The 26,240-nt window shown below is 35.8% G+C and overlaps 2 protein-coding genes across 2 annotated transcripts; both read left to right on the top strand.

The window, feature by feature from the left end:
- Positions 1–5,667: 5,667 nt before the first annotated feature.
- LOC139511064 (uncharacterized) lies at positions 5,668–7,461 on the top strand. The gene has a single exon (XM_071297634.1). The coding sequence runs from the start codon at positions 5,668–5,670 to the stop codon at positions 7,459–7,461; it is 1,794 nt and encodes a 597-aa protein (XP_071153735.1).
- Positions 7,462–7,504: 43 nt separating this feature from the next.
- On the top strand, positions 7,505–9,087 carry LOC139511063 (uncharacterized). The gene is made up of 2 exons (XM_071297632.1): positions 7,505–7,877; positions 7,967–9,087. Exons 1-2 carry the CDS (start codon positions 7,505–7,507, stop codon positions 9,085–9,087), a joined length of 1,494 nt encoding a protein of 497 aa, XP_071153733.1.
- The last annotated feature ends 17,153 nt before the right edge of the window (positions 9,088–26,240 follow it).

Raw genomic sequence — 26,240 nt, 5'->3', positions numbered from 1 at the left:
GCAGATAAGATCATTAACTGATGCTCATTAGCTAGTAGATACAGTTGTTTTTTAAAATACAACTGACATATAAGGATCGTAATGGTGCTATTTAAATTTATCGGTTTTCAAGAGAAAAATTTGCAGCGCGTCATCCCTACAAATTAACTGGCGTAATGGGGAGATAATTTTGACGAAGTAGAATCCTGACTGCCATGTTTTCTTAAAATATCCCGAACCTAGTCAAAAATATGGCAGTTCTTATTAAATAGGATGTATGTATGTTTGCGTTTATTTTTGTATCAGTTGTCTTGTTCCGCTGTTTTCCACTAATAGTTTATGCATTTCCCTTAGTACTGGTTTGTGACCCGGACTTGTTTCAGTTAAATCGATTTACGACCCTTCAAGAGTAGTAAACTACTGTTGCCTTTATATATACTAGTACATTAGAGATAAACGTATGGTGTTAAAATCAAAGCATGATAATGAAAAAGGACAAGAAAAAGAGAGGTGTACATCGAGTCTAATAAACTAGGCTTTATATCTCATTCCTAATTCAATATTTATTCACATTTCTAAAGAGAGAAAGAGATAGAACAACATATTGTAAACGAACATACATACACAAAAATGAATTTTCTTACACCTTTTTGGAATGTTGGGTACTCAATGCTTTTCAACTTTATATTTATTTGGTTTTCTAGCTTTTTTTTATCTGATCGTCGCTGTGAGTCTTATACCGGGTCACACATCAGCGTAGCCTACCGGACGTGGTCAAATACCATGTTCGATGCCAATACGCTAGTAATGTTTGATGCATTAAAACTTGTCAATCGTATCTGTATCGTGTGCACAACGATATTTAAGCGTGTTATTATGTAGACCAAGCGCACGTCTAGCGTATCAACGCGTAAGCCTGGTACCTTTGATAACTATGTTTACACTGTTTATTTACTTACATTCATCGGCTCGACAATGTTCAATCACAAATGGTGAACCTGAAAAGAGAGAATAAGATATTATAGATTATAGAAATTTAATTAATATGATCTTCGATAAAGTTTTTATTCAACGGGTTTTTTTAACGAAAATAAAGGTGTTTTTTTTTCACTTTGTTATTTCAAATATTAATCATGTGTTAAATTGAGAGAGACATAGCGTAGAAAAATTAACCGTTTACTTAAAGTTTAGATTTCTATCCCTGCTTTGCAGATATATACCTTTTTTTTAAACTTAATACACATTTTACTTTAGCAACGTCATAATTACCTCCCCTGTAACTGTATCGTATGCCCTTATCTTCTTGTAATATTTTGATACATTTGATTATTAGGTAAACTAACATCATAACTTTACAGTTTTCTTTATCATATCTGACTCACGTTTAATTTTGATGAGACGCAGTCTTTTTATAATTCAAAGATTTGAGTAATGATAATTTAATAGTTTGATAACCACGTGGTGATTTAAATTATGTCTTGTGATTTTTAGCAGAAATTAAAGGTTTCAATACACATTATAAGTATGAGTCTGTTAGATATATTATTTTAAATAGACGTAGAAATGTTTTATACTGTAAATAATGTAAATATGTTTGATAATAGTCCTCAATGCTCTTCAACTTTGTACTTGTTTGGACTTACAACTATTTTGATCTGAGCGTCACTGATGAGTCTTATGTCGACGAAACGCGCGTCTGGCGTATTAAATAATCCTGGTACCTTTGATAACTATAACTTTGTACATAATATGCTTCTTAATCTTTCTAATTTAGATCTATATTGTAACCTTTAATGTAATGTTGTATTATATAATATTTAGAGATGGAGACGTCGATAAAATAATGAATTCAATTCAATTGTTTTGTTTTTGTTTTTCTTTGTTGACATATTCCTTTTTTTTATATAGTGATTAAGATTATGAAACAAATGAATAATGACTGATATGATGTTCCCCTATATTTTACATTGTTACCTATTATATCTGTTTGTTATGTTCACACATCGTTGTCAATGTAATGATATTTTATGCGACTGCCATTTAAGGGACTGGTTAAGCTAGCTTTAAAAATAGGTTTTATCCAAAATTTTCTGCGCAAGAAAATACATGTTTAAAGTTATTCTGGATCACATTCGCAATTATATTAACTGTATAGTCTCTTGGATTGAATATTTAGACATCCGTATTATCCGGAAATAATCTAGACTTGTCCGTATTTTCACTACTGCTTACTATCTCTTCCTCGCCTGTCTATTACAAATGGATGCTACGACAAAACTGCACCTGTGGATATTGTGACAAATCACCGTCAAGTACGTTTCAAATCAATTATAAACTGTTAAATATATACTAGTATACCGTTAATTCCGTTAACTTGAATTCCACGTTTATTCAACAAATACGAACTGTAATTGTTATTTCTATGAATTGAACTGCAATTTCTACTTTCGTTTTTGACTTGATATTAACGTTGCTTTGAACATTCATATATTTCTTTCGTGCATACTGTAAAATATTGTATTTTTATTTCTTTCAGTTTACCAAACAATACACACTCTGTAAAACTCCTGTATCATTTCTGGTGGAATTGTAATCTACAATCTTCACACACAAGTTGTTATTCTTTATAATTTGCCGAGATTGCGATACAGTCCCATGGTTATACTAGCTGAGTCAGGCTCAGCATAGTAAATTGACGACAACCTGTCTTTACATATCCAGACAAGGAACGACAACGTAGCAACGTACATACGTACATACCTTTACATTGACAGTGGACTACATATCTTGTGTGAACTCGACAGCAACCCAACAACGTTGAGTCAACATGGATCCCAGTCATGTGGAACAACAAGAAGAGATTCGGCCCCAAGAAGGAGATGTCCCTGAACTATTAGAAAATCCGTCTAATACATCACAGTCAGATGAAATTCCCGAGGCTAGGCGAGTACGTGACCTCACGGAAAAAGGACAAGGAGCTTTCACTGAAAAACGTGACAAGTTCTGTCAGGAACTAGAGGCTCTCTGGGCAGACATTGAATCCCAGTCATTGGAAGTAACAACGCCTCCTAACAATCTCCAGCAACTCCTAACAGTCCAGGACAAACTTGTTAAAGCCTGTAATAAGTATCGAAGGCTCACAGATGAATACCTAGACTTTCTGAAAAGGACCCGAACATTGGAGAGTCAAAAAGAAATTGATGCATGTAAACTCTCTTTGGATTTACGTCTGTCCAAAGTGGAGCTGGTTATGGAAAAACTACACGAGCATCAAAGGCCAAATCCACTAAAACAAAGACCTCAAGGGGTAAGAAAACCTCGCACAGCGGTAGCTCTAACGTGTCAGACATGTCAAGCCTGGCACGGAGAAAGCGAGCCAAGGCAGAGGCTGCAAAGTCTAAGATAGCATTTGTCGAAAAACATGCCCTTATCCTACAACAGGAAGCAATGTTAGAAAAACAAGCCCTGTTCAGACAAAATGAAATGGAACAGGAAGCAGCACACAAAAAGGCTGAAATGGAACAGGAAGCAGCACACAAAAAGGCTGAAATGGAACAGGAAGCAGCACACAAAAAGGCTGAAATGGAACAGGAAGCCAGTCGTAAACAGGCAGAAATGGAACAAGAAGTCGCTCAACGTAAACATGAGGCCGCACAGAGAACAGTTCAGCTTGAACAGGAGGCTGCTCACAGAAAAGTGCAATTAGAACAAGAGGCCGCTCACAGAAAAGTGCAGTTAGAACAAGAGGCCGCTCACAGAAAAAAACGCAATTAGAACAAGAGGCTATGCGCAGGAAGGCTCAAATGCTTCAAGAAGCTGCACGAGTAAGCCGGGGAAAGGCCGAGCTTAAAGCCAAATTTAACCTTCTTGAAGCACAGAGAGAAGCTGCAGCCGCAGAAGCCGAGGCTCGTATCCTGGAATACGATGATAGCCAAGCGTATAGCGATCTCCCTGACGAAAAGGAAGACCCGCTCCAGCGTGTGCAAGATTTCGTCAATAAACTTCCTGTATCAACTGTTGTTTAGGAAGTAACAGGACCTCAAAAGAAAAAAACAAATTTCTGTTAAGATCGAGCTGAGTCACGAAGCACCAGCGTTCGTGCCATCCGTGGCATCGAACTTGCTGTCACAGACATCTGCCGTCTTGCCTTCCGAAAATAAGTCACCGGAAGTTACCTTTATCCCAGATCTGGGATTAGTAACCGGCATACAAAAACTAGGTCTTTCAGATGAGAGCCCTACTGAACACCAAAAACAGGGTGTTAAAGAAGCGATCCCTGTCTTACGCACAAAACAAGACGTTATAGAAGAGATCCCTGTTTCACACAAAAAACAAGACGTAATAGAAGAGATCCCTGTTGCACACCAGCAACAAATCAACCTTACATCAGAGATAACTAGATTCCTCTTACGCAAGGACCTGCTTTTCTCCCGATTAACAAGCTTTAACGATCGGGCAGAATCCTTTCATACTTGGAAAGCAAGCTTCAAGATTGTGACTGATGAGTTACAAGTCTCTGACTCAGAACAGATCGATTTACTGATCAAATGGCTCGGTCCAGAGTCTGCTAAACACGCCATTAGCATAAGAGCGCCGAACGCCAATAATCCTTCCATAGGTATACAGAGATTATGGAAGAGGCTTGACGAGCGGTATGGTGCTCCAGAAATGTTGGAAGCCTCTCTCATGAGTAAACTTGCCAAATTCCCTACATTGACGAATAAGGACAACGCACGTCTCTACGAACTGTCTGACATTCTATCAGAAATAGAATATCACAAGGAAAATCCCAAGCTGGGATGTTTGCTAGCATACTTTGACTCTTCGTCCGGGATAAATCCAATTGTTGAAAAATTACCGTACGGACTCCGAGAAAAGTGGACAACGAGGGCTACAAGATACAAGTCTAAATATGAAGTTGCCTTTCCACCTTTCACAGAATTCTCTGCCTTCATCAGGGAAATAAGCAAAAAAAAAAACGATCCTGGGTTCATCTTTGGGTCAAAAGTCACACCAAATACAAAAGGTGCTGGGCCAAGGTCTACGTCTTTCCCTAAGACTAAAGTTGGTGCTCATAAAACAGCAGTTGAGCAGCAATCTAGAGAAGCCAGCAAACAAGGTCTTTGTATTCTGCACAATACAAAGCAATCCTTAAATGAATGTCGAGCGTTCCGAGCCAAGTCAATAGAGGAGCGCAAAGGTCTTTTAAAAGAAAACAATGTATGTTACAAGTGTTGTGATTCTACCACACACAGGAGCCGGGAATGCAATGCACGCATTAGTTGTAAAAGATGTGGAAGTAAACAACACACTACCGCACTTCACATCACTAGACCACAGCAACATGCAAGTTCTCAGTCTAGCTCGCCTAAGCAAGCCTACGGCGGGGAGCCTATAGAATCGGCTGAAACTAAAGCAACCTCAGTTAACTCTACCTGTACTGAGATCTGCAAAGATACATATAGTTGGAAATCTTGTGCTAAAATACTGCCTGTGAATGTTTATCACAAAGATAACCAGGACAAAGTTATTCGCATGTACGCCATCATTGATGACTAAAGCAACCGGTCATTAGCATCGCCCGAATTCTTTAATTTTTTCAACGTCAAAGATAAACCGGAGACCTATACTTTATCAACAAGCTCCGGCAAAGTAGTCACCTCCGGGAAAAGAGGAAGAGGTTTCATCATGGAATCAATCAACTGTAATGACAAGTTTGACCTTCCGGTACTGATTGAATGTGATCATATTCCAAATAATAGGGACGAAATACCTACTCCTGAAGTAACAATGCATCACCCTCATTTAAAAGAACTTAGGGGTAGCATTCCACCAATAGAGGAAATTTGGCAAATTCTTCTCTTAATTGGCAGAGACCAGCGCATAGGACCACCCAGAACTCCATATACACAACAATTGAAACTTGGTTGGGTAGTGATAGGAGAAACCTGCATTAACAAGCAGCATGTTCCTCTTGAGTTAAATGTTAAAATAACCAACATTTTTCCTACAGGACAACCTTCAACCTTTCAACCATGCACAAGCAAGTTTGACATCCGAGAAAACTACACAGACCCTGTAACGAAAGATTTACAATCGCCACTCTTTGAAAAAACAAGGGACGATGATAAGCCTGGACAGTCATATGAGGACAAAATGTTCATGAAACAGATGGACAACGAATTTGTCAGAGACTCGGAAGGAAGTTGGGTAGCACCGTTACCGTTCCGAGTGCCAAGACAGCCATTGCTAAGCAACAGACCACAGGCTCTTCACCGTGCTAACATATTAGACGCCAGTCGGAATAGAAACCCAGTAAAGCGGGAACATTTTCTTACATTTATGAGTAAAATCTTAGATAATAATCATGCAGAGCTCGCTCCACCATTGCACGAACATGAGGAGTGCTGGTATTTGCCATTGTTTGGTGTTTATCTTCCGAAGAAACCCGATCAGATAAGAGGTGTGTTTGATTCTTCCGCCAAATGTAACGGAGTTTCACTTAACAGCGTCCTGCTTACAGGTCCAGACTTGACCAATGATTTCTTGGGAGTATTGCTGCGTTTCAGGAAAGAAATGGTCGCAGTTACTGCAGACGTTCAACATATGTTTCACTGCTTTGTTGTCAGAAAAGACCACCGAAATTATCTGAGATTTTTATGGCATAAAGACAATGACCTACAGAAGAACCTTGTCGAATATCGCATGAGAGTTCATGTTTTCGGAAATAGTCCGTCACCTGCCGTTGCTACGCTTGGACTCAGAAAAGCAGCTCAAGCATCAGAACAAGAGTTTGGCAGTCACATGACTAGCTTTGTTACAAGAGACTTCTATGTCGACGACGGTCTAACGTCATGTCCTACTAAAGAGGAAGCTGTTAAGCTCATGAAGGACACACAGCAAGCATTAGCAAAATATGGAAACTTACGCCTTCACAAGTTTGCCTCTAATTTTGCGGAAGTTATGTCTGCATTTCATGTCAGTGATTTGGCTTCAAATCTTAAAGATCTAGACTTAGAATGCGACAGAAAACCCCTACAACGTAGTCTTGGTCTCAGCTGGGACGTAAACACTGATAACTTCATATTTCAATTATCATCAGAAAACAAACCGATCACTCGGAGAGGAATTTTATCAACGATAAACAGTCTCTACGATCCTCTGGGATTTTTGGCTCCGGTGATTATACAAGGGAAACTCCTATTACGGAAAATAGTATCAGAAACCGTCGATTGGGACCAACCTCTCTCTGATGAGACAGCAGATGAGTGGAAATCTTTGAGAGACACTCTAATTGCTATCGAAACATTGCGCTTTCCGCGTACCTACGTGCCGTATCTCAGCAAAACCGCCACAAAGGAGTTACATGTATTCTCTGATGCATCAGAAAAAGCCATAGCAGCTGTTGCATATCTACGCACCACCGACAGTAGTGGTGAACCAAGTTGCACCAACAAGTGGTCATACTATTCCACGCCTTGAACTATCTGCTGCAGTATTAGCAGTCGAGATAACACAGACCATCATGGATAATTTAGATTTACATATAGACACCGTACAATTCTACACAGACAGTAAAGTAGTCCTAGGCTACATCAGTAACGAGACAAGAAGGTTCTTTATCTATGTCGCCAATCGAGTAGAGAAAATAAGGAAATTTAGCTCTCCAAGTCAATGGAATTATGTACAAACTAACTGTAATCCCGCAGACTCGGGAACAAGGTCCGTACCAGCCCATGAAATTCACAACAGTGAATGGTTATTGGGACCAAAACAACTTCTTTCCTCAGAACAGAAGAATTCTGAGGACATATACCAACTTATAGATCCAGAAGAAGTTGGAGAAATCCGTGCTACTGTTAACGTTGCAAAAACATTTTCCATACCTGAGCATAAAGGTATCGGACTGATAGATTTAATCGATTCTCCAACTGGACAGCACTTGTGCGAGCGATAGCCTTCTTGGAACGTTTTTCTCGTTTACTAGGGTCAAAACAGGCATCATCAGTAACTATTCTGGATAGTTTTTCGAACGCCGAAAATTTCATCTTAATATCTGCACAACATGAAGTTTATGGAGATGAAATAGATTGTATAAAACGTCAGACACAAATTAATAAGCGGAGCCCGATAGCTAACCTCAATCCGTTTTTGGACGAACAAGGACTATTACGAGTAGGAGTCCGTATTGCCAAATCTGACTTAGACCTCCGTGAAAAGAAACCATTGATCGTCCCTGGACGCCATCATATAGCGACATTATTAGTTCGACACTACCACAACAAGATAAAACATCAAGGTCGCCATTTCACAGATGGAGCGATTCGATCAGCAGGATTTTGGATCGTAGGAGCAAAACGCTTGATCTCATCTATTATTCACAAATGTGTGACATGCCGCAAACTCAGAGGAAAAACCGAGTATCAAATCATGTCAGATTTGCCAGAGGACCGTCTTGAACCTTCACCTCCGTTTACTAACGTTGGAATAGACACCTTTGGACCCTGGACAATTGTTTCACGTAAAACACGTGGTGGATACGCCAACTCAAAACGTTGGGCAATTTTATTCACATGCTTAGTGACAAGAGCTATTCACATCGAATTAATCGAGGAAATGAGTTCTTCAGCCTTCATAAAAACTGTCAGGAGATTCGCCGCTATACGAGGCCAAGTTAAGATTTTCCGATCTGACCGTGGAACGAACTTTATCGGCGCAATCGACAATTTAAAGATTGACTCAATCAACGTTGAAGATGGATCCTTCAAGAACTTTCTGTACAATTCTGGTACAACTTGGATCTTCAATCCGACGCATTCGTCCCACATGGGTGGAGCCTGGGAAAGAATGATTGGTATCACCAGGAGAATTCTTGATTCTATGCTTCTTAACGCAGTCGGAAGAAGCCTTACACATGACGTGCTCAACACACTAATGGCAGAAGTTTCAGCAATAGTGAACTCTAGACCTCTGGTACCGGTATCAACAGATCCAGAGAATCCATTGATATTAACTCCGGCTATGTTATTGACACAGAAAACCGACTACATATTCACCTCAGATCATCTTGGAGAATTCGATAAACGAGATCTATGTCTTGCCGAATGAAGACGAGTACAGGCTCTTGCCAGTGTTTTCTGGTCCCGTTGGAGGAAGGAATACCTGCCTTTACTACAACAACGACGAAAATGGACCGAAGATCGCCGTGATCTCATCGAAGGAGACGTCATTCTTCTAATGGACAAGAACATTTGCCGTACCCAATGGCCCGTTGGAATTATAGTGAACTCATTTAAAAGTTCAGACGAACCTGTCCGAAAAGCAGAAGTGCGAGTAATCGTTAATGGAAAATCCGCAATCTACACACGCCCTATCGTGGACATGATTCTTCTCATAGAGAACAACCCTGTGTAATTATATGTATATTATAATATTTTGGATTTATATAGTGACATTCATATGTGTTATATCTTATGGAATAGTGATATCAGGTAGATTTCAGATGGGGAGTATTCTGGATCACATTCGCAATTATATTAACTGTATAGTCTCTTGGATTGAATTTTTAGACATCCGTATTTCCGGAAATAATCTAGACTTGTCCGTATTTTCACTACTGCTTACTATCTCTTCCTCGCCTGTCTATTACAAATGGATGCCACGACAAAACTGCACCTGTGGATATTGTGACAAATCACCATCAAGTACGTTTCAAATCAATTATAAACTGTTAAATATATATACCGTTAATTCCGTTAACTTGAATTCCACGTTTATTCAACAAATACGAACTGTAATTGTTATTTCTATGAATTGAACTGCAAATTCTACTTTCGTTTTTGACTTGATATTAACGTTGCTTTGAACATTCATATATTTCTTTCGTGCATACTGTAAAATATTGTATTTTTATTTCTTTCAGTTTACCAAACAATACACACTCTGTAAAACTCCTGTATCATTTCTGGTGGAATTATAATCTACAATCTTCACACACAAGTTGTTATTCTTTATAATTTGCCGAGATTGCGATACAGTCCCATGGTTATACTAGCTGAGTCAGGCTCAGCATAATAGTCATGAATGTGATGGTTGTTATCTTTCGTTTGATGTGTTTGATGTTTCGATTTTTCCATTTGATTAGGGACTTCTCCGTTTTTAATTTTTCTCAGAGTTCGGTATTTTTGTTTTTTACTTTTTACCATTTAATATTACTGATATCGTTTTCCGCAGAATCTACAATGATCGTCCTGGACAGAGTATGTCCTTGCCAAATTATCAAAGTAAAATGAGACGCATAAGAGAACAATTATCAAACTATTTACAAAGGTAACAATATGATAATCTTTTACAAAGACATCAATTACAAAAATGCATAAGAAGGCTCAAAAAGATAGGAAGGTAAATCTCAAAGATCCATGATTTGTTTTGTGTACAACATTTAAGTCCCATTAAATAGTTATGCGAGATTTCTGTTTCAGACGATCATTCATATTGTTATTTCGGCAAAAATCAATTTGCGCCAATTACAGTTTTCAAATTGTATCAATTGCGCCCTCTTTTGTTTCTGATGCTATTAATTGGGCCAATAAGATGAAACAGATTGCGCAACTTTTACCCAAATACTTTTTTAACCTATATTATACATGTAACATGTACTTTAATTAAACTATTGACTTATAATTTAACAGAACACTTATTAGAATTAACAAAACTCATCAATAAATATCTTTTTCAGTACTTTTGGACATGTAAATATATCTGATATATTGTTCATTTAGATAGTTTGATAGAAGGAAAATATCACATTATATTGTAAAAGATCACAAATTCCGTCAGAAATTTGGAAGGAAACATTGGGAAATTAGATAGTGATGCTTAGTGAAGTCGTGTTGTACTAAGCTATATGCAGATGAATCATTTACATTTATTCTGAGTAGGGAATTATACCCTGTTCATGACAATAATACTAGAAAGAGAGATTTGAGAACAGCATGCAAATGAATTGCGATTGCTATAGCTAACGGGGCGACGTTCTCCAATAATTGGTAGACATGTATAAGTATGAATGAATAAGTTGATAAAAATTGGCGCAATTCTATAATTGTTCTATTGTCGCAAATGAAACCTTTAGTTTCAAAATGAAGTGGCGCAAAAGAAGCATTGGTGCAAATAGATATGGACCCATATTTTATTATAAGCACTACCAGAAATAGCTGCACTTACCTAGTTTACATTTTTCTTTCAGTGGATTTGATTTGATAGTAAAGTTTTCTGTTAAGATATAAATTTACATATATGTATATTCATACAAACAAAAATTGTTTAGTAAATAATTAGACCGTTAGTTGTTTCTCATTTTTCATGTCGGTGTCTTTTATAGCCCACTATACAATATTGGTTTATCATTGTTGAAGGCCGTACGTTTGTCTATAATTGCTTACATATACCTTGTTTGAACTTTGGTGGATAGTTGTGTAATTGGCAAGCATACCACATTACTTTATTTTTTATAATGAAATTGAATATAATAGTTATCCAAGGTACCAGGCTAATTTGTACATAAATTAGGCAGTTAGTTTTCTCGTTTGCATTGTGATACATTGTCATTTCGGGGCCTTTTATATCTGACTATGCGGTACGGGCTTAGTTCATTGTTGAAGGCCGTATGGTGACCTATCGTTGTTAATTTCTGTGTCATTTGATCTCTTGTGGAGAGTTGTCTCATTGGCAATCATACCACATCTTCTTTTTTATAATTATAAAACTATTTATTAAATGGTAAAACCTCGGTCACATCTTAACGGATAGCTCAAACGGATGCCTAACGGATAACTTTTTTTTAATCTGTTCATGTCCGTTAGACGTCCGTTCTTATCCGTTAGACGTCCGTCCATATCCGTTAAAGCCCAAGTCTCACTAGACCACGATCGCTCCACGCTCAACACGATCTAAAATAAATTTAGATCGTGGTGAATTCGAGGTATGAGCGGCATAAAAATGTGAATGTTCGTTGATTTCACGATGCTACGACGTCCTCATTACGTTTCCACAACGATCCCGTTACGATTATACCACGTTCTGACCTCGTTTATTCTGCGACCTTACTACGCTTATCAAGATCGTTCTACGCTCCTCACGTTCTTACTACGACCATACCACGAGTTATACGATTGCAGCACGATCTTACCACGCTTCTACTGCGATTATAGCACGTTCTTATCACGATTATACTTCGTTCATACCGCAATCTTACTACGTTCCCAGCAATAACGTCAATATCATGTTCCATATCAATGCAGTTCAATTCCTTCATTTCTGAATAATACGTAGATTTCTAGGAAACAATACAGTCATGCCACAAAAATCTACTAGAACACGTGAGCGTGGTGCTAGAGGTTGGTGTAGAGGCAGAGGTGGCAAAGTAACGAATCCTCATCAATTTAACCTAAATGACAACCTATTGCTTGTCCATAAAGCTCAAATGAAGATATTTTAGTGAACGATAGCAGAGCTGACACAGATGTGTCAATAGATATAGGAAGATGTGGTATGATTGCCAATGAGACAACTCTCCATCCAAGTAACAATTTATAAAAGTATAACCATTATAGGCCAGTTACGGCCTTCAACACGGAGCCTTGGCTCACATCGAACAGCAAGCTATAAAGGGCCCAAAAAATTACTAGTTTAAAACCATCTAAACGGGAAAACCAACGGTTTAATCTATGTAAAAACGAGAAGCATGGTTGAGCCGTTAGAGCAAATGGATAATTATATACAGAATAATAAAATCTAGGGAACTTTTTTATATATTTTTTGTGAAAAAGACAATGAGAATGATGGTCGTAGTATGAACTTTGTCAGGTCGTAAGAAGAGCTTGATGAGGACGGCAAGGGCGTGCTAGAATCGTACTATGGTCGTAAACAGCGTGATATAGTCGTAGTGGAAGCGTAGTTGGGTCGTGGTGAGAACGTGATGGTCGTAGTGAGGTCGTAATAACGTCGATGGGAGATCGTAGCGTAGTCTCTTTGAATAGAATCACGCTTTCGATACGCTCTCGCTACGATGGTACAGCGACCTTTGCAATCTTACTACGATCTTAGTACGCTCTCACTACGCTTCTACTACGACCTGATTTCGCCACGACCGCACGATTGTTTTGAACATGTTCATCACGATCTTGAAGTCCTCACAACGACCGTGATACGACCTTACTGCGATCTACACGATCGTACTACGATCATCAAAATTTGCATTTTTTTTCACAGATCGTAGTGCGATCGTGGCCTAGTGGGACTGCGGTAATAGCGTACGTTTTATCCGTCGACGTCCGTTCTGTCCAGTGGAAAATTTTGAGCATGTTTAAAACTTTGAACGGACGTCCAACGGATGAAATGTCCGTTGAACGTCCGGTAGACGTCCGTTTTGTACGGTACTCGTCCGTTTCGTCTCCATTTTGTTTCCGTTACGTGTCCGTTATACATCCGTTGGAGGTCTGGCAGATAAACTCACCAACGGACTTCTAATGGACGTCTAACGGATAAAACGGATGTTGAATGAATCAGTGTGAAACGGACTTCTACCGGACGTATAGCGTATAAAACGGATGATGAACGGATCTGAAACGGATAAATGCCAATTGAAAATTTCGCGTCAGAAATGCCAATTAGATTTCATAAGGTTTATGAATTCTTATTATTCATAATCGATCTTAGAGTAAGGGCGCATCTTCACAATCAAGCAGCTGTTATTCAGGCCAGACACTGCCCTTTGGCGGCATTTTGAAGAACAAACCAAAACCAGTTACACGGAACATTTTGTATATTAATGCGATTTACATGTATTATTATTGTCGCCTTTAATTTTTTCGTATATCTTGTTTATACGTTTTATCCGGTACGCTTCCGTTATGTGTCCGTTTTATGTGGTACTCGTCCGTTGGATGTACGTTCGACATCCATTCTGTCTGGTACGTTTCCGTTTCTCGTACGTTGCATATCCATTGCATGTCCGTTTTATTCGGTCAGTACATCAACGGACTCCCAACGGATAACAATTTTTCAACGGACAACTTTTATTTTCATCCGTTAGGCGTCCGTTCATCTTATCCGGTAAGGTGTGACCGAGGCTTAAGATTTCCCTTTTTATAGAGAACATTTTTTCAATATAAAAATGCAAAATGTTTAATCTCCCAGTCTTTCTCACATGATATAAAGTCACGGTGTTTGAAAAGCATGGTATCAAATCCCTTATACAAATTAGCTACCGCAAAGGAATAGCTTCACAAAGGATTAAAATACACTTCAAATTTGACTTGATAAAAAAATCAACTTTTCACAAATCTTCATAAACTATAAAATATATTCACTTACTTATGAACTTTTTTTGTTATACATTAAAATGTTCGTTTTCGTGCGTCCTCAACACAGTCTGTAACGTAAGTTTGGTCTGAGCTTTCATAATCTATGACAGGTTTTTTGAACTTTGACTGAAACCCCTGAATCTTTGAAAAAAAACTATTTTGTTCAATCCACCATTTTCTACATTTGAAAATGCCTGTACCAAGTCAGGAATATGACAGTTCTTGTCCATTCGTTTTTGATGCGTTTTGTTATTTGATTTTGCCATGTGATTATGGACTTTCTGAATTGATTTTCCTCTGAGTTCAGTATTTTTGTGATTTTACTTTTTGATACAATTCTTCACCAGAGAGCAAAAGTTAAGTAATGGAGTCTATTATTATGTCCTTTTAAAACTAAAGTTGCTTTTTGTCTATATGCCTTTTTGTGTTCTTTGATGTTGACCGTTGTACCCTAATTTTGAATATTATTACCTATTAGATATATAAAAAAAAGAAGACATTGTCAATATGATGGGATTGCCAATGAGACTAAATTACACAGAAATTAACAGCTATAGGTCAGTATACGGCCTTCGGCAATAAGCATAGCCCATACCTCATAATCAGCTACAAAAGGCACTTAAATATGTTAGCGGGATCCCAACCCTCCCCCTAAACTTGGATAATGGTGTAACAGTACAACAGAAAACGAACAAATATCTGTTGAAAAAGGCCTAACTCATCAGATGGATGCAAATCGAAATACATAATTTATAACAAAAACATGTGAACGTGACAGGGTACTTGTACATCCCAACAACAACAACAAAAGAGATCTATGAGTACTCGCAGTTAATGACAGTAGTTCAATAACAACTTATATAAAAAATTATGCATCTCAGACTAAATAATAGAGAATTACCAATCCAACATCCAATGGATTTAGTGTAAAGACGTCATAAATAGTCATAGAAAAAAATCATGACCTTGTGCAATGTAAAAATACAGGTGTAGACAGATTGTAGATCCATAAAGCTGAACATATATATGTAACCCTCAAATCTATGTCCAGCCTCAAATCCATGTCCTTTCCGCAAATCTATGTCCTTTTTTAATATTGCGTCATTGATCCCTTCATTGTATCAAATCTATGTCCTGCATTGTCTCACATCTATGTCCTTTATTTACTTAAATTATTTAAGAAATAATTGATGCCAGCTATACTTTATTGCAGTTTTAACATGGGTAGGCATTATATTCGTGATTATTTTTGCCAGAGCGATAGCGAGGGCTAAAATAACACGAATATAATGCCTACCCATGTTAAAACTAAAATAAAGTATAGCTGGCATCAATTATTTCGATTCTGATTAGGACAATTACGGTAATTTCTATGTTCGCTGTGTATAAGTGTACGATCTTCGTGTAGGCTCTTCCATCAACCTCGCTGTCGATTTTTATCCAACTAGTTCAAACCAGTTTAATTTCGCAAAGTTGTAGGTTTCTAAAATTCAAAATTGAAACAGAAATTAACAAATTAATTTATCAGCCTAAATAAAACAATATTTGAGTCACAATATAACAGAAAATTTATATTACAACAGTCTTTTCCTTTGAGGTCAATTTCTGACACGCACATTTTCAAGTCAGTTGTCAATGGCGGTGGACGCACAAGGAGAATCGGGTAGGTCTTTATTTTACTAAATTAATCGTAAATATTTCGCCGGTTAATAGTGTAGCATTGGTAAATATGTTTATATTTGATAGAGGATTCCTTGATAAAGTTGTGCTGACATTTGAGACTTGGAAGGAGGGGCCCTTTGACAGAGATCCATTTATACTTGCGGTGGCTACACCTTGTAAAGTTGATCAAAGGGCACGCCTTTGTGCATCTGACGATTTCAAATGCTGTATTACATGATGATTAAAATTAATACTGGGTGACAATCTTGTTGCATTTGTAAAATGGATTGGAAACCTTGGTGGTATATTGGTAATTACGCCTATTTTTTTTTTATAGGAGAATGGGGTTCGATTCCCTGCTAGGGTCAATCCATTTTATCAGAAATATATGAAACAATTTTGTCATTTCAGTACAACAGTAATAATAACCTATACTTGATTTTATATTTTATCATCGGAACATATGTTTCAATGAAATTATTCTATACAATGACATGCCTTTTTAAAAGGAGAAAACGTGTTTTTCAGAGGGAGGGGTTTTGAAGTTAGAACAGCCAACATGAACGATGAGGTATCTAGGTCAAATATGTCAATTACGAATTGTAACACATTGTTGTCATTGTAAAAGTATAAGTAACAAAATGTGTATCATTTTAGTGTTTGAAAGTGGTTTAATTTAAGGAAATACATTAAATGCATATCAATTTGACGAAATTCATTTTTCTGCCGTAGTCAATATACGCATGTGCAAACTAATTTTATTGGATAATAAAGTATGGTTTCTTTACAAAGCTTAGAAGCACGTCATATTAGAATATTAGTTATTGGCTCAAATCTACAGTTTATGTCCTTTCATCGACGTAAAACATAACAAAACGTCATCAAGTATATGCCGTCATTGCATAAAAGGAATGATGGCGGAGCAGGACATTATTCCAAATGAGGGATACACTTTATTTAATAAGCACAAAAAGGGTATTTCAAAGGATCCAAATACAGAAGCGTTTTGGGCGGATATGCCTCACATAGTCAGATTGCGAAGGCCAAAGAAGAACATCAAAATTAGGGAGCAAAAAAAAAAAAATTGTTGACGAACTGAAAGTGCCGTTTTCGGACGGAAGAGTAGAAAGGTTTTTATCGCTTTACTTTTATGATCAAGAATCTAAATTTATATACAAGAAATCTCAAGACTTAAATAGCAATCATAGGAAATGTTTAGACAAACAGCAACTAATTTACATGATAAGCAAAAACCACATTAAGGACCATAGAAAATATGAAGCAATTTATGACTGTTTAAGAAGTACAGTATTTCCTGTTGTAAGAGCCAATATCAAGGTACTATTTAAATTAAACGTGAACTGTCAGTGCTGTAACAATGCCGTAGAAATTCCTAAAACAACAGTTTTAAGGCGCCAAATCCTTGCAACTACGCTAACAGTCGTTGGCAAATCCAGCAATGAACAAAGTGACCGCAGTGTTTCATCTGGTTTCTGGAGAGAACGAATACGCCAAAACATAGAGAATGATTCTTCTCGAGGAAAGATTTTCGTCATTAAAGATATAATTACATGTTTTACATTTAAGGTAGATAGGGTATCTTCCTCCATTTTTGATTTGGACATACCAGAAAACAAGGTCTAGATCTTTAATAGAATGTGCAAATTTTTAGAGTAGTAGGTAATTCATGTGTAAGAACTTCCGCTTCGATATAGAAAATGACATGGTTTATCATATTTATGGTTGTATTTTACAAAAAAAACGGAAACCTTTTGTTTGAGTAATTTTTTTTCCAACTTTGCCACATAAGGGGAGGCAACTCAAATGCAAGGGCAGATAATTCAAATTAAGGTACTTTTACAATAGAATGTGTTAGGAATTTACCTATTTTATAATGTAGCAAGAAAACGGGTTCGGTGACCCAATTGTTTCATTTTCTTAACTGAAAGCATACAATTAAAGCATCTTCTCATATGGTATCTTAAAATTCTGTCGTGTAGATTACGCTTTATTGCAGAAAATTGGGTTTTCCATGCATAATCTATACAAACTTTGTCATTTTTGAACACCGTGTAGCGTGAAAATAAGCCCGGTGACCCATTCTTTTTATTATTTTTTTTTAAAAAGCATGACAAAACTTCATTTTGGCAAGTTATAAAAAATTCTACGGATTATAATTTAGACCCCCCATCTACCTTAAACTAAATAGATATCAGCTGAGACCAAACAACTGATATGTGTTCTATTGCGATTCACTAATATTTCAATTAAAAATATAAAACACGTTTTATTTTTAGCAATTTAGAATGATTTTTTGTTACTAGTATTCAAGGTAAAACATATTATATATAAATATACTAAATAAATAAATGATTTGGAAAATACGTTGAAGGTATAAAAAGTCATGAGAATTCCGAATGTAATAAGGTTCTATCCGGGCACTCTGGTTCTAAACCTTGGTTCCATCTGGGTTGTTTGGTTCTGAACCTTGGTTCTATCCGGGTTCTTTGGTTCGAAACAATGGTAACTGGTTCAACATCCGGGTTGTTTGGTTATAGCAACCCGACTTCTTGGTTCCATCTGGGTTCTATTCTAAATTATTCTTAAATGTTCCCGTTGAACTTTAAGAAGATAACCACAAGTATCCGAATAAAAAGATAAAGTAGGTCAAAGACGCTAAAATTGTTTTATAACATTAAACATTTCAGGATCGACGGTTAAAGAAGCTGTAAGGTATTTATTTTCTCATTCTAATAATTTTGATTAGGAAACTAGATAAAAATAAAGCATCTTTTTGATTTTAGAAATAAAACGAAATATACATTATATCGAACAACCTTTTATTTAAGTCAGACGTTCTGTTTTTATTTATTTCCCTTTACTCATTCCTTATTCCCGTTAATATTTCTAGAAGTTTGAAAATAAAAAAATAGGACCTGCCGTTCAATTGGCCAACGATATATGCATCTAACCACTTGACCAGTTGACGACTTGCATATATATTTGATTGCACATTTAAAGTTCGAATGAATTTTTTTTTATAGCTGCTTTGTACAATGTTGTAATAATGTCAGATTTGATAGAAATACGTGTGAGGTATATGTAACAAATCGTTGTGTTCAAAACGGAATGTTAAAAGACATATTAAGAGAAAGTGATGATCAATTTAAGTTTGTTAGCTTTATTTAATTGAAAAATAAGTTATAAAATATAACAAAAACGTATATGTACAATAAACTTGTCAAATTTGATACTACTTGTGAAATTAAGGCATGCATATAATCATTATATGCCAAAACTAATCAAATCAAATTAAGATTGAATATTTTTATAATAAAATTGTATGTGTGTTAATGACAGTGCTAGTGGGATGAGTAGCACAAGCACATTAGTCAGAACTTCTGTGTTGGTGAAGGTTCATAAACGGCGGAGTTACTCTAGTCCGTTCCTCCCGAACGTAAAAAAAAAAAAAAGGGTTCCGTTCTCTTAACTTTAGTTGCCTCAACCAAATACTACAAAACTTATACACAAACTAAAAAGAAAGATGTGGCATGAGTGTCAATAAGAACTCTCCACAAAAGACAGATGACACAGAAATTAACAGCAATATGTCACCCTAGGGCCTTCAACAATGAGCAATGACAATGTAAAACAATTCAAACGAGAAAAAAAAACGGACAAATTTATGTACAAAAAATGAACAAAAACAAATATGTAACACATAAACAAACGACAATTCATGAATTACAGTCTCCTGACTTGGATCAGGCACATACAAACAGAATGAGGCGGATTAAAAATGCTAGCGGGATCCCCACCCTCCGCATAATGTGGCATGAGTGCCAAAGAAGACCTCCCAACATGAAACCAGATGACACAGAAATTAACAACTATATGTCACCATACGGCCTTCAACAATGAGCAAATATATAATGGAAGATGTGGTATGAGTGCCAATGAGACAACTCTCCATCCAAATAACAATTTATAAAAGTAAACCAGTATAGGTCAATGTACTGCCTTCAACACGGAAGCACAAGCTATAAAGGGCCCCAAAATTACTAGTGTAAAACCATTCAAACGGGAAAAACAACGGTCTAATTTATATAAAAAACGAGAAACGAGAAACACGTATAAATTACATAAACAAACGACAACTAATGTACATCAGATTCCTGACTTAGGACATGTGCAAATGTTTGCAGAGGGATGAAACAATATTATAACATCACAACATAGAAAAACACACGATGAAACGAAATTCAAACGGGAAAAGAAACGGACAAATTTATAGGCTCTTGACTTGCGACAGGCACATGCATACTGAATAAGGCGGGTTGAACATGTTAGCGGGGTCTCCATCATCTCCCTAACCTGGGACAATGCTTATTTCCACATAAAAAAATTAATTTGAAATTTGGTAGCGTCACTTTTACCGTTCATGTGTTATCATGTTCCTATAAAAACATAGTAAATGCTAAATTTTCCGTTTTCGTTCTTTTTAATAAGTTTGACTCAATCAAATGTTATAAACCTTATACGTAATTCTTATTACCCCAGACCACAGATCTATCAAGTTCGATATTGGGTGGTGTTACTGTTCATGAGTTATTAGATATAAGAAGTTGGTACGAGTACTAATGATACAAATATCAACACGTAGCCTTAAGACAGGAAAAATGCTAAATCTGTTGTTTCTGTTCTTTAGCAGGGGGACTTGTGGCCCATAGACAAATTGTACATTTATTTCAGTAAACAGTTTATTAACTTCCTTTGGATTCTACTTCTATTAGAATTAACTTGCATATTTTTTTTCAGGATTGCGGTGCAGTTTGATCATAGACAGTGACCAGTATAAAAAAGTGTTTCACTAGATTGAGCTCTATGTCTAAGTGTACTTTAAAGGTTCCTCGCACTGAGTTCAGTTTATTGATATACGTATACCTTCTGTGTGATTTTTCAAGATGCTTTAACAGACTATCCATATCTACATGTCCATGAAATGAAATCCAAGGTAAAATGATTGAAACATTTTGAATTATCTATCACAACTGGCAGCACATAGTGCTACTGAATCAGTAAATGTTCTCTCTAATTTTTCAAGGCAATTCATTTGATCAAAATATTCTTCAATTAAAAAAATTGAGAATGGAAATGTGAAATGTGTTAAAGAGACAGTAACATGACAAACGAGCAAAAAGCAGTAGAAGGTCACCAATGTTTTTTTTAACAAAGTGAGAAAATTCCTCGCCCGGCGGCGAGATGACCCCTTAACAAAATGTGTACTAGTTCAAACTCCAATACATAAAACCGAACTTACAATTAAAAACATACAAGACTAACAAAAACCAGTGACTCCTGACTTTGTCAAGGTAATCATACCAAGAGGCACACCCAATATGCATAGGTCAAGAGTCAAAAATTCATAGACTGGTCAGGAGTTCCATGACAAAAAAACACACAGCAGATTTTGAGGAAAGGGTCATCGTGGTACACAAAACTAACAAATATATCTATATATCTTATATAGATATAAGAAGATATGGTATGAGTGCAATCAGACAATTATCCATATAATTCTAACAAATTATGATTTCGCGTTAAACAATGGAAATTAACACTGTATATTTATATAAACGACCAAACTTGTATAAAAGTGTATAAATGTCAATAAAACAGCGATATGAACACATTTAAAGACAAAACGAAGTACGTTGAAGTTTCAAACAAATATCCTTCTTTACTGTCTTTTTAGTAAAATAAATATGTGTAGTTTCATTCTTGATGACGGCATACAATAATAACACACGCATGAAAAAAAGACTAAATAAAACAAAAATCATATAAGACCGTACTTTAAAGAATATTATAAATACCAGCGAAATAATTTACTTACACGTATACTATATTTGAGCTCTTGCACACACATGGAGAACACATACCAACTTAATATTGAATTATGAGAAATGACTTAATAAAACAAAAAACCTATATAACCCAACTTACTAGACGGGCATAAATTTTCGCATGACGAAACAAATTGGAAAAAGATTTAAAAACATTACATAGATTTAAGGCCTCATCTTTTTTAACGGACACAGATTTGTGAATGACGTCAGGATTCAAATCGGACACAGATTTGAGGCCGAATCATTTTTTACGGACATAGATTAGGGAGCTACCATTTGATTTTTATGGGGGGGGGGGGGGGGGGGCTAGGATGAAAAATTGTGTCCTGCTTTTTTTTTTAGTTGTAATCTCTGTCCTGCCTTTTTATTTTTTACTCTATTCGGTCCTGCCTTTTTTTTTACTAGTTTATCCTGACTTTTTTTACACAAATTGTCATCCTGCCTTTTTTTTTTAACAAGTTTCTCATCCTGCCTTTTTTTTTTACTCAAAACTCCTGTCCTGCCTATTTTTTTCAAATTTCATCCTAGCCCCCCCCCCCCCATAAAAATCAAATGGTAGCTCCCTTAGCGATGATATCACGATGGGGGATAGATTTGAGAAACGGACACAGATTTGGGGTCGTACACAGATCTGAGGGGTACATATATAACAATGATATTTAGTTTGATTTTAATTGAAGTATAACAAAATCAATATTGATACCAATTTAAATAATATGCAAAGATCTTATGACAGTGTTGAATTGATAACCTTTAAGAAGAAGTTTATACAAAGGATCGATAAGCTTACAAGATCGTTTCTAAATTTCTGGGCACTGTTTACAACATCTCCGTGAAAGTGAGGATGTGTTATCGCGCTGGAAATAAGTTTTCTGTAGGTATAATCGAACTTAAAAACCAAATCCTCATATCTATGACAGAATTTAGTAACTTGTAGTATCGAAATGATATGTTTTTGAGTGACTTGGTCCAGTTTATATACCAATGAATTACTTTGAAAAGGCGTTTAATCCTTATAATGCTTTAAAAGTGGAGATAAGGAATATATTTTTCCACACCCGTAACCTCTATCACACGTTAATTGTATATTTGTGTCATTGAATAGGCATGGAGCATGAATATATGTGTTGGTTAACGGACAAATATGTTCTCAATGAAATTTGCTATCTGATAAAAAATAAACTACAAAAACTCTTACTATCATTCAAACGAATTTGTTTGTTTACTATTTATTTAACGATTAACGTGCAGTGAAAATAAATTTTGTTAACGTCGGTGTTATTATCGACGCTATCTTGTTTTCATTGGTTACGAACAGAAGTTCGGTCAACGTCGTCTATTGAAAAATAACCAACGTCAAGATCAACTACCGGAAGTCATCTCGACCAATTATATCAACGTATTCCCTTATATGCAAATCAAATAAGAATTATTAGCATTTACATTTGGTTTATTTAAAGCAAGTTCGTTTTGGTAAATTTCGGCAGTATATTTAGAAACTCTGAATTATTTAACGAGAAAGTATCAGTAAGTTGTGTTGAGTTTATCAATTAAATGCAATTTAGACGAGTCTTTACTGAGATTGGTCATAAACTACGATTCATAACAAAAACAAGTCTGCTAGTTAAGGGGTGCAATTAGGGCCCATATGAATACCTACAATCTGTCGATGAACTTATTTGTCGAAACGTACATAAATATTATCAAGGAGAAAATTGACAGCTTCAATCATCTCATCACACCTTCAGTAAGTGAATCTAGCATAGTTGCCTTTATCATTAAAGAAGAAGGTTTACAATGAGTTGCAGCAAATATATTTGCATTAAGATTTACCAAACAACCATTTAATTAAATATGAAAACTTTTGTTTTATAAAATTGTGTGAATATATATTTTGAAGAGTTGAAAGTCAAAACTATCAGAATCAAAAGGATAACCAAAAGCACGTAATTTATCTAAAACATCTAAAGATTTTTTCCACTCCAAAAAGTTAATTTCACTATTTTCATATATTTTATGTCTTTGTTCACACATCTTTGTTAGTATAATGAAATTTAATGCGACTGGCATACAAGTGAGCGGTTTAGCTAGCTATGAAACCAAGTTTTATCGACCATTTTCTACGTAAGAAAATGCCTGTTCCAAGTCAGGAATATGACAGTTGTTATTCATTCTTGTGGTGTCTTTGAACTTTTGATTTTGCCATTTGATTACGGAATTTCCGTTGTGAATTTTCCTCGCAGTTCGGTATTTTTGTTGTTTTACTTTTTACTAGGCATAACATTTGATGTGTGCATAGCCTGTAATAAAGTGTTTTTTGTTGGTTGCTGTATTTCATTTTTTTCCCTTTGTTTGTGTATATGAAATAAGCTGTTAGTTTTCTCGTTTAAATTGTTAAACGTTTGTTGTTTTGGGGCATTTGATACCTTGCTTTAAGTATAACTTTTGTTCTTTGTTAAAGGCCGCAAGACGTATAGTTTTCAATAGATGTTTTCGTCATCTAAACCCTGATTGAGAGTTGATTCATCATACCGTATCTTCTTATTTGTATGTCAAATCTTTATAAATATATGCATTGAATTACCAAAGCGTGACACTTATCATATTTAGTAATAAAGTTGAAGTCATGGCCATAATTTGCAAAAAGTTGCCCAAACATTTTTGCACGTACACAATACGTCATATATAAGAAAATAAATACTATGTCATGTAGTCTCTTGTGGAAAGTTGTCTCATTGACAATCAAATAACATCATCTTAATTTTAAAACACATGTCTATCAATGTAGTTAAGATACATAATCTGGGTATCTCATGTGGATGAATCAAACTCAATTTTAAAGTTTATCTATTCCTGCTGTCAATTTATCTAGCTTTCACACTATTTATTAAAACATTATTTTGTTTAGACCCTCAGTTGAGTGACTTAGTTATCAAAACCGTTAAAAATATCGAATAATAGTAATTCAGGAATTAAGAAAAATCTGCCAGATTATTTATTTACTTTCTCCAGAAACATCTTAGCTTAATAAGCCATCTACTTTTAAACAAGGACGTTCTATCAGTTGTCATAGAGTTACAGGTTTTGTCAATTAACCACAACTTCACGGCCGACACTCGGCTAACCGAGAGATTGGTCGGTTAATCTATATTGAGTATGCGGCTATATCGGCGGTTGGTCTGTTAATCGGGTAGGCTAAAGTCTGTTAATCAGGTGTTATCGAGAAAATCATTGAAACAGCATGTTTCATTGTATAACTTTCTAAATATATTTTCATCATAAAAAGTATTCATGTCTAACAAAACAATTCAATGTACTGAATTCAGTGGTGTAATTATTATTTTTCTAGCTTCGATGTACGATCTATAAAATGAAAAGGCGGGTTACTCATCAATAAATTTATACACATTTTACACACATAAAATGTACACAAAATGACACATTGGTTAAATTTACTTGCATTCAATATTTTGAACATCGAAAAAAGAAAGACATTATGTTTGCTTACAATATTGATATCATTGTGTGAAAAATCTACACGAAAATCTGTATTTTGGTGACATAAATCAATCTTTATTTAAAACCTGGTCTGTTAATGGGTCGGATTTATAAAACCCGGTCTGTTAATTGGTCTGTTAAGAGTTATGAATGGCAATAAAAGTATAATTTTATTGCTATATTGGGTGTTATCGGATCAAATGAGTAGGCTCAAGACGAGCGGCTAAAATATACGAAAACAACACATGAGCAATGAAACATAACATATACGGAAACAACACATGAAATAGAAAATTGATAAAAATGGTTTCAAAAAGTGTAATATTAAAGTAATATTAATTTCATCCAAGAATGATCGCATATATCATGTTGATTCTGTTTAATTGTCATGAATGACACAAATTTGTCATCTACATTGGTAACCAGTATATAATACAGAGATAAACGTCGTAATGTAACTAAACATCAGTAAGAAAAATATATTGGGATGACAAAATATGAAAAATAAAGAAAGAATAATGAGTAAGATAAATAAAATGTAGAAAAAAATGACATAACAATTTAAGGAATACAGAAATAAACAATATCTCCCAATCCGGACCCTCATGGTATACACGAGAATCTGGATGGAAACACAGAATATAGAAGGACAGTAGAGAGTGATACATTGCTAAAAACGAATACACACATGAATTCAAACACCGATGGCTGTTGAAACAGTAACGGATTGCGATGTACTTATATTGGTGACAAATTCTAGAAGTTTACCTGCGGACAACTATGTTGGCAGGTTAATGCCATTTTGCGTTTTAGCGCTTTAGCGTTT

This window comes from Mytilus edulis, chromosome 2 (genome assembly GCF_963676685.1).
Source record: "Mytilus edulis chromosome 2, xbMytEdul2.2, whole genome shotgun sequence".
NCBI classification, from domain to species: domain Eukaryota; kingdom Metazoa; phylum Mollusca; class Bivalvia; order Mytilida; family Mytilidae; genus Mytilus; species Mytilus edulis.
Note: the sequence above shows the minus strand (reverse complement) of the source record. Positions and strands in the feature narration are given on the sequence as shown.

Coding starts and splice junctions, on each gene's coding strand:
- LOC139511064 (XM_071297634.1), top strand. CDS start 5,668: ATGGAATCAATCAACTGTAATGACAAGTTTGACCTTCCGGTACTGATT.
- LOC139511063 (XM_071297632.1), top strand. CDS start 7,505: ATGGATAATTTAGATTTACATATAGACACCGTACAATTCTACACAGAC. Junction 7,878..7,966: donor TTCCATACCTGAGCATAAAG/GTATCGGACTGA, acceptor CTCGTTTACTAG/GGTCAAAACAGGCATCATCA.